Raw genomic sequence first — 14,198 nt, forward strand, 5'->3', positions numbered from 1 at the left:
TTCTTCCCAAAGCCTATCAATCCAAAAGATAACACTGATATATCGTCATTATGCATAAACTCCAATTTATCATGGAATCTCCCATTATGTGGCACAGGAATCAGAATTTTCAAGTACTGACCAAAAGTTGGCTGCGTGAGGTGTCTCCACATCTATTTGTTTCAATTGAACCACCAGTGCACAACGTAACAGCAAGAAAGTAAAAGCACAACATTCGAGTTTAAAAAAAACACACTTTCAAATCACAGCAATCTTGTTTGAAAATATTTTAGGATTGCATTATCAGACATTTTATTAATGAAATATCCGTGGGGGTACAAGGAAAAAAGCAGACTCAAAGAAGAACTGCAATCATGCTTCTTTTTTGTGGGTTTGAATACATTTCTTTTAAAGGACGAAGGGGTAAAGGTATTGGTTCAGACGTTGACCTTCCACCTCCAGGACCAGGGAAAAAGGGTGATTTGTATGATCTAAGGTAGTTGGCCCCAACTGTGATAGCCTCATGTAGCATCCACAAGTCAATGTTCTCATGTGTTATCGCAATTTAGCAAGGTCCTATCACCAAAAGCAGATACTTGTTGAGGATAGGTGTGTTTCCAAACCTCACTGCCTTTTCTGTGACATCTATGTAGCCAGTTAGCTGGGTGAGGAGGAGCTTGGTGGAAAGGAGCACCAGGTTTTTCTCAGCAATGAGCACAAGAGGGATGTTACTGGCTTCCAGGGAATCAATGTCTATCCAGGTACCCACTGAAAATGGCACATGGCTCTTTGACCCCATGAGGTAACATGTGGTGCATTGACTTTCTATTGTCCTCCACCACATGAGTGGCCACATCCCTCGCCCATGGGTAGCTAATTGGCTGACTGCCAAATTATCAAGCACATGGTCCCAGCCATCGCACCCCTAAACAGACGTCCTGCCTCACCACTGACAACCTCACCTCTACCAGAAGACTCCCCCCCTACAGACTGTACAGCTGTACTTATTGCTGCACTCACTTCACTTTCCCCCATCTCCTCACCTAGTTCTGGCGTGTGGTCCCCAGGAACCATTAGGCTTCTGTTTTTTAAGTCACATAGCCGTTCTTCAGATGTGAACTTTTAGAATGGATCAGGAAAAAATATTTGATTAATGGAGTTATTGAAGCCATTCTGCAGGTTCTCACTAAGGAAAGCTCAGAGGTGCTGTTTTCCGGGGATGCCTGCAGGAGGTGCTCTCATCAGACTGAGGTGGAGGACCTGGAAAGACACCATTGCCCAGGTCAGTGACTGTGGACTCACAGTAGAACCTGGAGATCTGGCTCCAGTACCTTAAATATTCCGCAGTTTCTGAAAGGCCATTGGCACTGTGTATTTAAAACAACATGACAGTGACGGGGCTTGGATTCTGGTTGCAGGCCTCTGTGTGTACATTGAACGTGGTTCAGGTGGGATTCACGAAGCAGTGCACTTTCCCAATGGGTTGTCACACAGTTCCAGCCAATGCTCTTGCCCTGGATTACCCATCAGCCCTTGTGGATGGAGCTCTTTGTGGTACAGCTGGCATGATGGCTTCCTGTAACATCCTTGGCTACGTCTGGCAATGCCTGTGCCAAAGTTTTCAGGTAGCTGCTCTGCCTATGGTATTTTTAACTGCGTGCCAATGTTAGATGTCTCACAGACTCTGGGTTGCCAGGAACCTGTATAACTTGACCCTATGCTGCCACTCTCTGCAGGTTTATCCACAACTGCACCAAAGCTAGTAGACGTACTGACAGCATCAATGAAGCCCTCAGTGAGTCTGCCTGAAGTGATCTATGATTGAATTACGGTCAACTACCCGGGTGTCAACTTGAACAACTTACTCAACAGGAAACTTGACATATAGCACAGACCACAGGCTGGTCTTCCTCACCTCCACTGATCAATACCATCCTGGACAATCCTTCCTGACACAACCATGTGCTTGGTCAATGGAGCAATGACTTTGGAAATGCAAGCATGTACCTTCCCTCAATTACTACTGAGCTTCCCACCATCACCCTTCAGCCTGTGTCCAAAATCCAGCCTTGCCTTCAGATAGGTTCCACCAATTTCTTTATTAGCCGTGGCCAGCTATCAGGAATCCTCGACCTCCCTCGCCATACTGGTATATCCGACTATCCCACCCTTAATCATCATCCTCAGCACGGCCTCAGCTTCCCACGGTTACCCTTGAGTCTCAGCATTATGGGAATAAACTTCCAAGTTTTCATTTTGGGGTGGCAGGGGGCAATAAACAATCACTCTGACCCCAATCATCCCTCCGTAGGGAGGGACCCTGCCTGTTCCTGTACTCTCCCTCCGTAGGGAGGGACCCTGCCTGTTCCTGTACTCTCCCTCCGTAGGGAGGGTCCCTCCTGGTGCCTGTACTCTCCTTCCGTAGGGAGGGACCCTGCCTGTTCCTGTACTCTCCCTCCGTAGGGAGGGACCCTGCTGTTCCTGTACTCTCCCTCCGTAGGGAGGGTCCCTCCTGGTGCCTGTACTCTCCTTCCGTAGGGAGGGACCCTGCCTTTTCCTGTACTCTCCCTCTGTAGGGAGGGACCCTGCCTGTTCCTGTACTCTCCCTCCATAGGGAGGGACCCTGCCTGTTCCTGTACTCTCCCTCCGTAGGGAGGGACCCTGCTGTTCCTGTACTCTCCCTCCGTAGGGAGGGACACTGCCTGTTCCTGTACTCTCCCTCTGTAGGGAGGGACCCTGCTGTTCCTGTACTCTCCCTCCGTAGGGAGGGACCCTGCCTGTTCCTGTACTCTCCCTCCGTAGGGAGGGTCCCTCCTGGTGCCTGTACTCTCCCTCCGTAGGGAGGGTCCCTCCTGGTGCCTGTACTCTCCCTCCGGAGGGAGGGTCCCTCCTGGTGCCTGTACTCTCCCTCCATAGGGAGGGAGCCTGCCTGTTCCTGTACTCTCCCTCCGTAGGGAGGGACCCTGCCTGTTCCTGTACTCTCCCTCCGTAGAACAATGAACACACTTGAAGATGGTGACCATCTATTAGACGCATACTTCAGGGAGTGTGCCTTCAGTTGGCTAAATCTACTTTCCAATAGCTCTATCCATCCCAAAAGACCCTCTTCCCATTTTAAAACATCACCCCTGACCTGCCCAATGTAACTATTCCTCTTCTCTGTTACCCTTGAACCTCCTCATTATCCTTGACTCTATAACCATCCCCTCCACATCCCCTCCACGTGTTATCATCCTCATCTGTATTCCATTAGATTCTGTCACCCCAGAATGACCCTGGAACTTAGATTAGATTAGATTAGATTACAGATTAGATTACATTACAGCGTGGAAACAGGCCCTTCGGCTCAACAAGTCCACACCGACCCGCCGAAACGCAACCCACCCATACGCCTACATTTACCCCTTACCTAACACTGTGGGCAATTTACTATGGCCAATTCACCTGACCTGCACATCTTTGGACTGTGGGAGGAAACCGGAGCACCCAGAGGAAACCCACGCAGACACGGGGAGAACGTGCAAACTCCACACAGTCAGTCGCCTGAGGCGGGAATTGAACCAGGGTCTCCTGCATTGTGAGGCAGCAGTGCTAACCACTGTGCCACCGTGCTGCCCACAACTTTGACCCTAACTTGCTCCTCCCTCTGATTGTGACCATTTCTCCAATGTTTAGCACCCTGAGTTCAACCTCCAGTTGACAGTATTGACTCTGCCTTTGAGGACGGTCTCTATCCAGCTGTCTAAGTCCATGGTGCTCTCCTCACATGACAACATGACAACCACACTCACTGTGCTAGGGCCTTCTCTCCTCTGCATGTTCCTGCATATCCATCATCCCTTCCTGCCTGGCTTGGTCAGTCTCCCTTCCTTCTTGGACTGGATAACCATGACCTTCTGCTTTTGTCAAATGCGCCCTGATCTCTAACGTTACATGTCAAGGGGCAAAATGGAAAAAGCAGAATCTCCTCACAACAAACTCCAAGTACATCACCTCGCCTGCTGAACACCACTGACGTGCAGTCATTACTGTGAAAACACTGCTCACATAGAACTTCTTGTAGTAGGTGCACAGAATTCTAGTGAGACTGCCTTTAAATAAACATGCATGACACACAGACGGATGCATCAGCTATCAAGAGAGCTCAATTTCTTAGCTTTGTGGCTCCATCCATCGGCAGCCAAACTTTGGCCGTGAGTACTGTTTCTTCCTGTTTCCCATCAGCTGTCCACTCCTGGGAGCTGCACACTCGTCTGCCCTGCACGTCTGCTCCATTGCTTTCTGGAATGGAGCTCAATTTGAAAAAGATAAAAAGGAAAGTGGCAGGGTCAACAAGAACGGCGTAAGCAACGTGGAATATCAAGTGAAAAGTAATAAAATTAAAGAACACTGTTTCTTTGTTACTCAAAGAAACAATTTTTCACCCTGAAGAAAATTTAATTGATTTAGTGTTTGATTGGTCACAAAACCCACTCAAACTATTTCGAAGAGAAGGATATAGAGCACACACAGTCAGAAGGACCAGACTCATAGCTTCATGGTAAGGTTAGCCCTACACTCCTCTACCTTAAGGACAAATCTCCCTTTTCCTTATTATTGCAATAGGTTTCTCTGTCATCAGTCCTGAGATTGAACAGAGAATCGATGAATATTAGAGACACAATTAGAGACCAATAAGACACAAAATCTAATGAATAAGATATTTGGTAAAATCTGGGGAACCAATTGTTTTAAACATTTCAGTCATTCATGATTATAAATTCCTTCACAACATCCTGTCTTATCATCATTTAACCTCCCTAATATGATAAACCTGAGCAATAGTTTTATCACCTGCACTGTTACAACAGACCACTTAACATTAAACCACACAAATAAAATCCACTCTGTCATAAATTTAAATAAATCCAGGCTCAAGGGTAAATCTATCATCCAAAGAGAGACAGATAGTATAAAGAGCTTTCATACTGAACTGCCTTCTTTGACACTTCCCTGAAATGGAAGTATGTAAATAAGGCATAAATCTGACAAGTCTTTTAGAATTGTAGCTTAAATAATTAAAAAAGCGAAAAATGCAATGTTTAGAGGAAGACCTTGAAACCTTTCGACAGTAGAAAATAGAACATAGAACAATACGGCACAGAACATGCCCTTCGGCCCACGATGTTGTGCCGAACATTTGTCCTAGCTTAAGCACCCATTCATGTACCTATCCAATTGCCGCTTAAAGGTCACCAATGATTCTGACTCTGCCACTCCCACAGGCAGTGCATTCCATGTCCCCACCGCTGTCTGGGTAAAGAACCTACCCCTGACATTCCCCCTATAGCTTCCACACTTCACCTTAAATTTATGTCCCCTTGTAACACTTTGTTGTACCCGGGGAAAAAGTCTCTGACTGTCTACTCTATCTATTCCCCTGATCATCTTATAAACCTCTATCAAGTCACCCCTCATCCTTCGCCGTTCCAATGAGAAAAGACCTAGCACTCTCAACCTATCCTTGTATGACCTATTCTCCATTCCAGGCAACATCCTGGTAAATCTCCTCTGCACCCTCTCCAAAGCTTCCACATCTTTCCTAAAGTGAGGCGACCAGAACTACACACAGTACTCCAAATGTGGCCTAACCAAAGTCCTGTACAGCTGTAACCTCACTTCATGACTCTTGAATTCAATCCCTCTGCTAATGAACGCTAATACACCATAGGCCTTCTTACAAGCTCTATCCACCTGAGTGGCAACTTTCAAAGAGCTATGAACATAGACCCCAAGATCCCTCTGCTCCTCCACCTTACTAAGGACCCTACCGTTAACCCTGTGTTCCGCATTCTTATTTGTCCTTCCAAAATGGACAACCTCACACTTGACAGGGTTGAACTCCATCTGCCACTCCTCAGCCCAGCTCTGCATCATATCTAAGTCCCTTTGCAGCCAACAACAGCCCTCCTCACTATCCACAACTCCACCAATCTTCGTATCATCTGCAAATTTACTGACCCACCCTTCGACTCCCTCTTCCAAGTCATTAATAAAAATTACAAACAGCAGAGGACCCAGAACTGATCCCTGCGGAACTCCACTTGTAACTAGGCTCCAGACTGAATATTTACCATCTACCACCAGTCTCTGACTTCGACCGGTTAGCCAGTTTTCTATCCAACTGGCCAAATTTCCCACTATCCCATGCCTCCTGACTTTCCGCATAAGCCTACCATGGGGAACCTTATCAAATGCCTTACTAAAATCCATGTACACGACATCCACTGCTCTACCCTCATCCACATGCTTGGTCACCTCCTCAAAGAATTCAATAAGACTTGTAAGGCAAGACCTACCCCTCACAAATCCGTGCTGGCTGTCCCTAATCAAGCAGTGTCTTTTCAGATACTCATAAATCCTATCCCTCAGTACGCTTTCCATTACTTTGCCTACCACCGAAGTAAGACTAACCGGCCTGTAATTCCCGGGGTTATCCCTATTCCCTTTTTTGAACAGGGGCACAACATTCGCCACTCTCCAGTCCCCTGGTACCACCCCCGTTGACAGTGAAGACGAAAAGATCATTGCCAATGGCTCTGCAATTTCCTCTCTTGCTTCCCACATAATCCTAGGATATATCCCGTCAAGCCCAGGGGACTTGTCTATCCTCAAGTTTTTCAAAATGCCCAACACATCTTCCTTCCTAACAAGTATCTCCTCTAGCTTACCAGTCCGTTTCATACTCTCCTCTTCAACAATACGGTCCCTCTCATTTGTAAATTCTGAAGAAAAGTACTCATTCAAAACCTCTCCTATCTCTTCCGACTCAATGCACAGTCTCCCACTACTGTCCTTGATCGGACCTGCCCTCGTTCTCGTCATTCTCATGTTTCTCACATACGCATAAAAGGCCTTGGGGTTATCCTTGATCCTACCCGCCAAAGATTTTTCATGCCCTCTCTTAGCTCTCCTAATCCCTTTCTTCAGCTCCTTGAAATGAACTGCAATGTGTTTATCAATTCATCCTCTCTGTACCAATGCCTTTGGATTTAATCAGTATCATGTCAGTGATTAAATTAAAATAAAATAAAATGATAGTGACAGAACTTTGATATTAAAAATACATTTAATACAATGAGGTGCAAGATTGTGATCACACACAAAGTGGCAAGACATCTTACAATAGCAGTAAAACATCTTAAATGTTACTGCAAAATGGATGTTATTGTGTCAGCATGTTCCATCCATTCTGTTCAGTAATTACCCAGTTCGGTTTGAATCAAACTGAATCTAAAGCAGGCTGTATAACAGACAGCTTACTTGCCAAGTGTTAACATGCAAGATAAAACTTTTATCCCTTCATTCTTCAAGACTTTGAAGCAGTTCGACTTTACTGCTATGCAGAAAATATTAACACCAACCTTTGTGCCTGAACTCTCTCAATCTTCCACAAAACACAACCACCAAAGTAGCCTTAACACAAGTTCTCATTTCATTTGCAGCACTGTTGTTTTTGAATAAACAGTAAAACTTCCAGTATGGGACATGTTGAATGACTTTCCTCTTATTTCTAGCACAAGCTGTTTGTTCCCAGATGTGGGTACAATGGTTAACAGCTCCTTTGAGGGGCAGCATTGCTGAAGTGACAATGAGGAAGATGAACTGCTGCAACAGGGTGGTACCCTCTCCTTCATACCCAGCAACAGATGTGAAAGCTTTATTTCCTGGGAAGGTAGAAGCGAAGTGCAGTTGGTCATCCAGGTAAAGGCTGTGATGGACTGAAAGGTGGGCAGGCTGCCTGATACCTTACCACATCTGAGTTTCAGGATAAAGCTTTGGGGATGGGGGTGGGGCACAAAAAGGCAGGGGGGTGATCACCCACTTTATTTTACATGCCCCTCCTCACCTTCAAATTTGCTAACGGAGGTGGTGGGGTGTGCAGGAAGAGGGGGTTTGCAAGGGCTGTGTGTGTGTGTGTGGCTGTGTGTGTGCGTGTGTGTGTTGGGTGTGTGTGTCTGTGTGTAAGTGTGTGTATTTGTGTGAGAGTGTGTGTGTTGGGTGTGTGGCTGTGCGTGTGTGAGTTTGTGTGTGTGTATATGTGTCTGTGTGTGTGTGCCTATGTCTGTGTGTGTGTGTGTTGTCCATGTAGGTGTGTCTGTGTGTGTGTTTGTGTGTGTCTGTGTGAGTGTGTCTGTGCGTGTGTGTTTGTGTGTGCCTGTGTGAGTGTGCGCGCATGTGTGTATGTTTATGTGTGTCTGTGAGGAGAAAGTGAGGTCTGCAGATGCTGGAGATCAGAGCTGGAAATGTGTTGCTGGAAAAGCGCAGCAGGTCAGGCAGCATCCAGGGAACAGGAGAATCGACGTTTCGGGCATAAGCCCTTCTTCAGGAGTGTCTGTGTGTGTGTGTGTGTGTGTGCCTGTGTGTGTGTTTGTGTGTGTCTGTGTGTGAGTGTGTGCCTGTGTGTGTATTTGTGTGTGTCTGTGTGTGTGTGTGTGTTTGTGTGTGTGTGTGTGTGCCTGTGTGTGTGTGTGTCTGTGTGTGTGTATGTGTTTGTGTGTGTCTGTGTGTGTGTGCCTGTGTGTGTGTGTGTGCCTGTGTGTGTGTGTGCCTGTGTGCCTGTGTGTGAATGTGTGTGTGTATGTTTATGTGTGTCTGTGTGTGAGTGTGTGTGTGTTTGTGTGTGTCTGTGTGTGAGTGTGAGTGTGTGCCTGTGTGTGTGTCTGTGTGAGTGTGTGTGTGTGTTTGTGTGTGTCTGTGTGAGTGTGTGTGTGTGTGTGTGCCTGTGTGTCTGTGTGTGTCTGTAACCCCATGAATCGATGCAATAGTACAGGAAGGAATGTTAGATATGGTCATTAATGCAGAGAGCAGTCACTAAACCATCAATATAACCTTGTCATCAGAAGGTTTCTGTTCTTTTTAAAGTTGACGACATGGCTGTGAGCAGCATTGGTCAGCCTTTATTATCCCCCTGTTGCTCAGTGGGGAGGTGCCGTTAACTCTCCAGCTGTCAGTCCTGCTACAGATCATACACAAACACTAACACTAACACCAAGATGGCAGCTGCACAACACTCATCTCCACTTGGGATAAGCTAACGGTTAACCCAAAGCCTGACATTATCATATAGCAGTGCACTGGACCTTGACACTGTTGCTAGCATTCTGAAAAAATAAGAATTAAGTCGATTGACCTTTTGATAGTGGAGCTATGTTTTTAGACTTTGAATGGTGTAATTTGTTGCTTATGCTCTCAGAGTAATACTGCATGGAAACAGACCCTTCGGCCCAACCAGTCCATGCTGAACATAACCCCAAACTAAACTAGTCCCATCTGCTTGCTCCTGGTCCAAATCCCTCCAAGCCTTTCCCAATTATGTACTTGTCTAAGTGTCTTTTAAAGATTGGAACTGTGCCTGCATCCACCACTTCCTCAGGAAGTTCGTTCCACAAACGAGCAACCCTAACAATTACACTGGAACTCACTGCCTGTGAGAGTGGGAGAGACAGAAACCCTCACTTTCTGTTCAAGGTCAGCACAATTCATTGGTGCCATCTTTTCCCAGCATTCTCAGGGGAGTTAATGTGCCCTGAACATTATGGGGGCCATACATGTGTATTGTGGAGTTGTAGGAGAAAGGGAGGACTGCAGATGCTGGAGATCAGAGTCGAGAGTGTGGTGCTGGAAGAGCACAGAGGTCAGGCAGCATCCGAGGAGCAGGAGAATCGACATTTTAGGTTTAAGCCCTTCATCAAGGATGTGTGGAATATTGTGGAGTTGTGACCCAAACATGCACAGTTCCAGATAGTGAGAGGAGCCATTCAGAGTGGGAGAGGAAATTCATGTAAAATTCCACTGAACATTGTTTCAATGCAGTCATTTAGCCATGTATTTTCAACATATTAAAATGGAACACAAAGCAACTTTATGTGGAGTTAAGTTCTGCAGTAGAGGAAATTAAACCCTAACTGAATTCAAGATAATACTGGAAAGAATATCATGTAAAACTCAATAATTTACACACTGCTCCCTTAATAATTAAAATACTCAATAAAGTTGAGAGGGATGTATGCACATGATAAGCAAAGCAATTAACTAGTGGGCAATTCAGATTGACTGCATAAATTTTATGTCCTGTATTAGGTACTTAAGACTTTAGTTTCAAAGTGTCCAGTTGTAAGCAGTAAAATTTAAGGTGAGCTGGAAAATAAAATTTATAAAGAATCTAAGGATCTATTTTTAAATGCAAGTGTAAGTGATGGAGCTATAAAAGAAAATACAGAGCATGTCCCTTTAAAAATATATCGTGAAAGTTGACAATAACAACAAGAAGTGGCTTTAGAAACTACTAAACTAAATGATGTGAGGAAACTAGAATAACATAATGCAATTACTGAAGCATTCAGTTTTAATGGTTATTTCCTTTGATGCTCACTTAGATCTCTCCCACTGATGGGTTCATGAAATCCATCAAGCACCAGCACTGTTTTCCTGCTGATATTATTATTAATTTGGTAAATCTAGCAAAAACAGTAAAACATGCAAAAGAATGTCTGCGTTTTATTTTCCCCTCCAACATTTTTCCCTTATCTAAAGTTGCTGATTTATGCTGAAATCTCTTTCCCCATCGATCACTCATGCTCCAGGGCTGTGAGTAAGCAATCACTTTTCATATGGGCGAGTCTGCCTCCAGAAGCCATTCTTACACGGGACATCTCAAAAAAAATCTGGTTTGTTTCTTCTCCAATGTCCACCTATTTTCCAGCCAGGGTTTCTGGGCTGGAATTCATAATGGAACAAGGAGCTTTTTCATTCCAGGCATGACATACTGAGATTATTGTAATTGACCAACTTTCTGACATAACTTTGCAAATTCAGCAAAGTGAGGATTTCAGTTGGGGCAATATACAATCTATAGAACCCATTTCCATAGAGGGCTGTGGGAGCCAAGTATTTAAGACAGCAATAGACAGGGTCTTGACTGATAAAGGGATTAAGGGTTATAGGGAGAAGGCATGAAAATGGGGTTGAGTTACATATCAGCTATGACTGAACAGCCCAGCAAACTTGATGGGCCGATTGGTCTAATTCTGCTCCTCTCCTTTATAGTCTTATGTTCTGACAGAGAGACTCACTACCAACCATTAGGATTAAAAATACATTTTGTTGCAGTTCCAATGTGGGTAAGAATGTTTGCATGTTTCAATGTAAGTCTGTAGAAGTGGCTGCTGGTCTGATATTATCAGCTTAACATCATTGCCTAAGTTACAGTTACCAACCTTTTCTTTAATCCCCTTAGTTTTTATCTATCACACTCTTCCCCTCCATCAACTCCCCCTTCTCCACACCCATTTGCCCAAGGCTCAGAACCAGACGAAGCACCGTTTCTTTTCGAAAATGCCTTCCACAGACTGACTCAGACTGAATCCCTCTGAACAACCTGCACTCCTCGAAATTTCACAGGTTCAATGTTGTGGTCCCACTGCTAGTTTACTCAGGCAGCCTGAGGGATGGTGAATAATTGCGAGAGTGAGCTGACTCCTGAGCATATGAGCATATTCCACTTAGCTGAGATTTTCAGGTTAGACCTCTATCAGTCCCAATGTCTGCCTTGAATGAAATATGTTCAATAAATTACAGTTCAACCTTCTACAAGAAACAACAGAGGGTTGTCAGTTGTTGAGTCAGGAAGCCGCAGTGATGATAGCTGTTAACCCTGTTTTAGAAACAGCACAGCATTACTGAGAAGAAGGATCACAATTCCAGAAAGGACTCTTACAATGTGTGAAATTGTTTGGTAAAGTTTTCCCTCTGATTTTGGATTTTCTTACATGATCAATTGATTATTCAAGTAGAACTAATGCAACAGTGTTGTTCAATAAATCAGCCTTCATTTTTCATCTGGGAACTGAAGAAACAAACAAAGCAAGGTGCTCGAATACATAATTCTTTTTGGGAATACTATTTATGATGCATTATTTTGAAAAAGTCACATTTTGTGGAAGCTTATTGTCTTGTACTAATCAGGACAATTTTCAAAAAATTCTAATTCAAGGGGAAAATGCAACATTTACGTTGCATGATAGGAGAGTGCTGATTGGTTGTCGAGAGGACTCTGACTGGTCGAGGTGTTGTCATAGAGAATGCACCTATTAACACTGGTTGACAGTTGACAGCTAGGATTTGTTTCAATTCTAAACTAGCACGATTCATTCTGATTGGTCAGGGCATTGCCATGAGAAATGAACCAGCAAATGACTGTTATTATTTTGTTTGGTTGAAACAGGCAAAGTGAGTGCGTATATTCTATCCGCAAAGAACATGGTCCTGTGTATTGATAAATGACACTTCCAGTGCATGCATATCTGTCAGAATTAAACAGGATTCTTCAAAGTGCAAAGTAACATTAACTAATGAGCCCTCCTTTGGAATATTATTCAGTGCCAGAGGTATGATCCTTATGCTTATAAAGAGATACAGTTTACTTACCTTCTCCTTTCTCCTAAGAGACTTTGCTGGGACCGGCCGGGAGAAGTCCCTGATCCCAGACTCTGGCCACTGCCGGAGAGCAAGCTCTCTGTCTCAAAGTGAAAGGTTGTCTCATGGTCTGCTCTTTGGTTTGGATTTTCTAAGAATTCACTGTCATTCCAGGCTCCAACAGTCCCATCCATAGCCTGGTATTTTATCTCAATGGAGACACTGGTCTAGAATAAAACAAAAGAGAAAGGTTATTTTTAAAATGCACTGTGTATGAAATACTGAAGAGGCAAAGGTTTGCAACTTTCTCCCTTCTAGTATTAAGTTACATATCTGCAAACAACAATAGCTTCTATTTATATAACACCTGTAACAGAATGAAACACTGTGAGGAACATCATAAAACAAAGTATAACATTGAGTCACATCAGGCGCTATTGGATCAGGTGACCAAAGGCTTGGTCAATGACTGAGTTTTAAAGGAAATGTTAAAGGTGGAAAGTGAGGTAGATGGACAGAGAGGTGTCAGGAAGATATTCTCGATCTTGGGGCCTTGAAAACATTGTCACCAATGGTGGAACAATTAAAACTGGGGACAATCAAGAGACTAGAATGCAGACATCTTGGAAGGCTGTGAGGCTGGAGGATGTTACAAAGATTGGGAAGGATGAGGCTATGGAACGTTTTGGAAACAATAAATTGAATTTAAAAATTAAGACAACGCTTGGCTGGTAACTAATGAAAGTCAATGAGAACAGAAAAGTAAAGAGGAGTTGCCGTATTTGGATGACCCTAAGTTTATAAAGAGGGCAGAATGTGGGAGAGCAGATGAGAATGCGTTGAAATAGTCAAGGGTGAAGATAATGAAAGCATGATTGAGGGCTTCTACAGCTGATTTACTGAGAGAAGGTAAGGCTAAATAATGTCCCCAAGTTGGGAATAAACAGTCTTAGTGATGACACGATTATAAGGTTCAACTTAGGATCAAATATGACATCAGGGTTGTGAGCAGACTGGCTGGACATGAGGTTGTTGCCAGGAAAAATGATGGAGTCAATAATTACGGAACAGAGCTTTGAGCTGGAGCTGAAAACAATGACTTCAGTTTTTCCAATATTTATTCAAAGAAAAGCCCTGTACATGCAGTCCACTGTGTCAGATAAACAATGCAGCACTGAAAGGGGTTTTGGGCATATTACTGATGTACGTGCAAACTGATGCTTTGTCTTCTAATGATTTTCCCATGGGGCAGCACACAGATGAGAAATAGGATGAGGCCAAGAATAGAATCTTGGGGGACATCAGAAGTCATGGTGGAGTGGTAATAGAGGCTATCACGATGAATACTCTGGCTATGATGACATCAATAAGAATGGGATCAGGTGGAGTTGTGAAAGTTGGACAACAAAGAAGGTGACTTCAGAGGAGGATAGTGTGGTCAGTGTTACAGGATCGAGTCAGATCAGGAGAGAACGTTTACCTTTGTTACAGTGACTATCTGTGATTTTCATCAGTCTAATTTCAGAACTGAGGTAAGGGCATAAACTTAATTGGAGAGACTGAAACCTTGGGTTCAGGAAAGATGGCAATGGATTGGAAAGCAACAAAGATGTTTTGAGAGGAAAAGGAGGTTGGAAATGGGATGGTGGTTTGCAGCAAGGCTTGCTTTTTGAAAACATAGTGCAGGACTTAATTTCACACAGTGAGTATTTTTTAACCCTGACTTATTGTCATTCACCAAATCGAAAATACTGTGGGCTGGA

General features: G+C 44.1%; 1 protein-coding gene across 4 annotated transcripts in view; it reads right to left on the reverse strand.

The window, feature by feature from the left end:
• otofa (otoferlin a) overlaps positions 1 to 14,198 on the reverse strand; it is a 436,145-nt gene that overhangs the window by 225,741 nt on the left and 196,206 nt on the right. For all 4 annotated transcript variants that reach the window (XM_087977131.1, XM_087977125.1, XM_087977118.1 and 1 more), the window contains exon 5: positions 12,448 to 12,662. In XM_087977131.1, coding sequence (XP_087833257.1) covers positions 12,448 to 12,662 — 215 coding nt within the window. The remainder of the gene's footprint in view (positions 1 to 12,447; positions 12,663 to 14,198) is intronic.

The sequence above is a fragment of the Chiloscyllium plagiosum genome, unplaced genomic scaffold (assembly GCF_037043375.1).
Source record: "Chiloscyllium plagiosum isolate Xiang-an unplaced genomic scaffold, Cpla_swu_hap1 HiC_scaffold_3, whole genome shotgun sequence".
Taxonomy (NCBI): Eukaryota; Metazoa; Chordata; class Chondrichthyes; order Orectolobiformes; family Hemiscylliidae; genus Chiloscyllium; species Chiloscyllium plagiosum.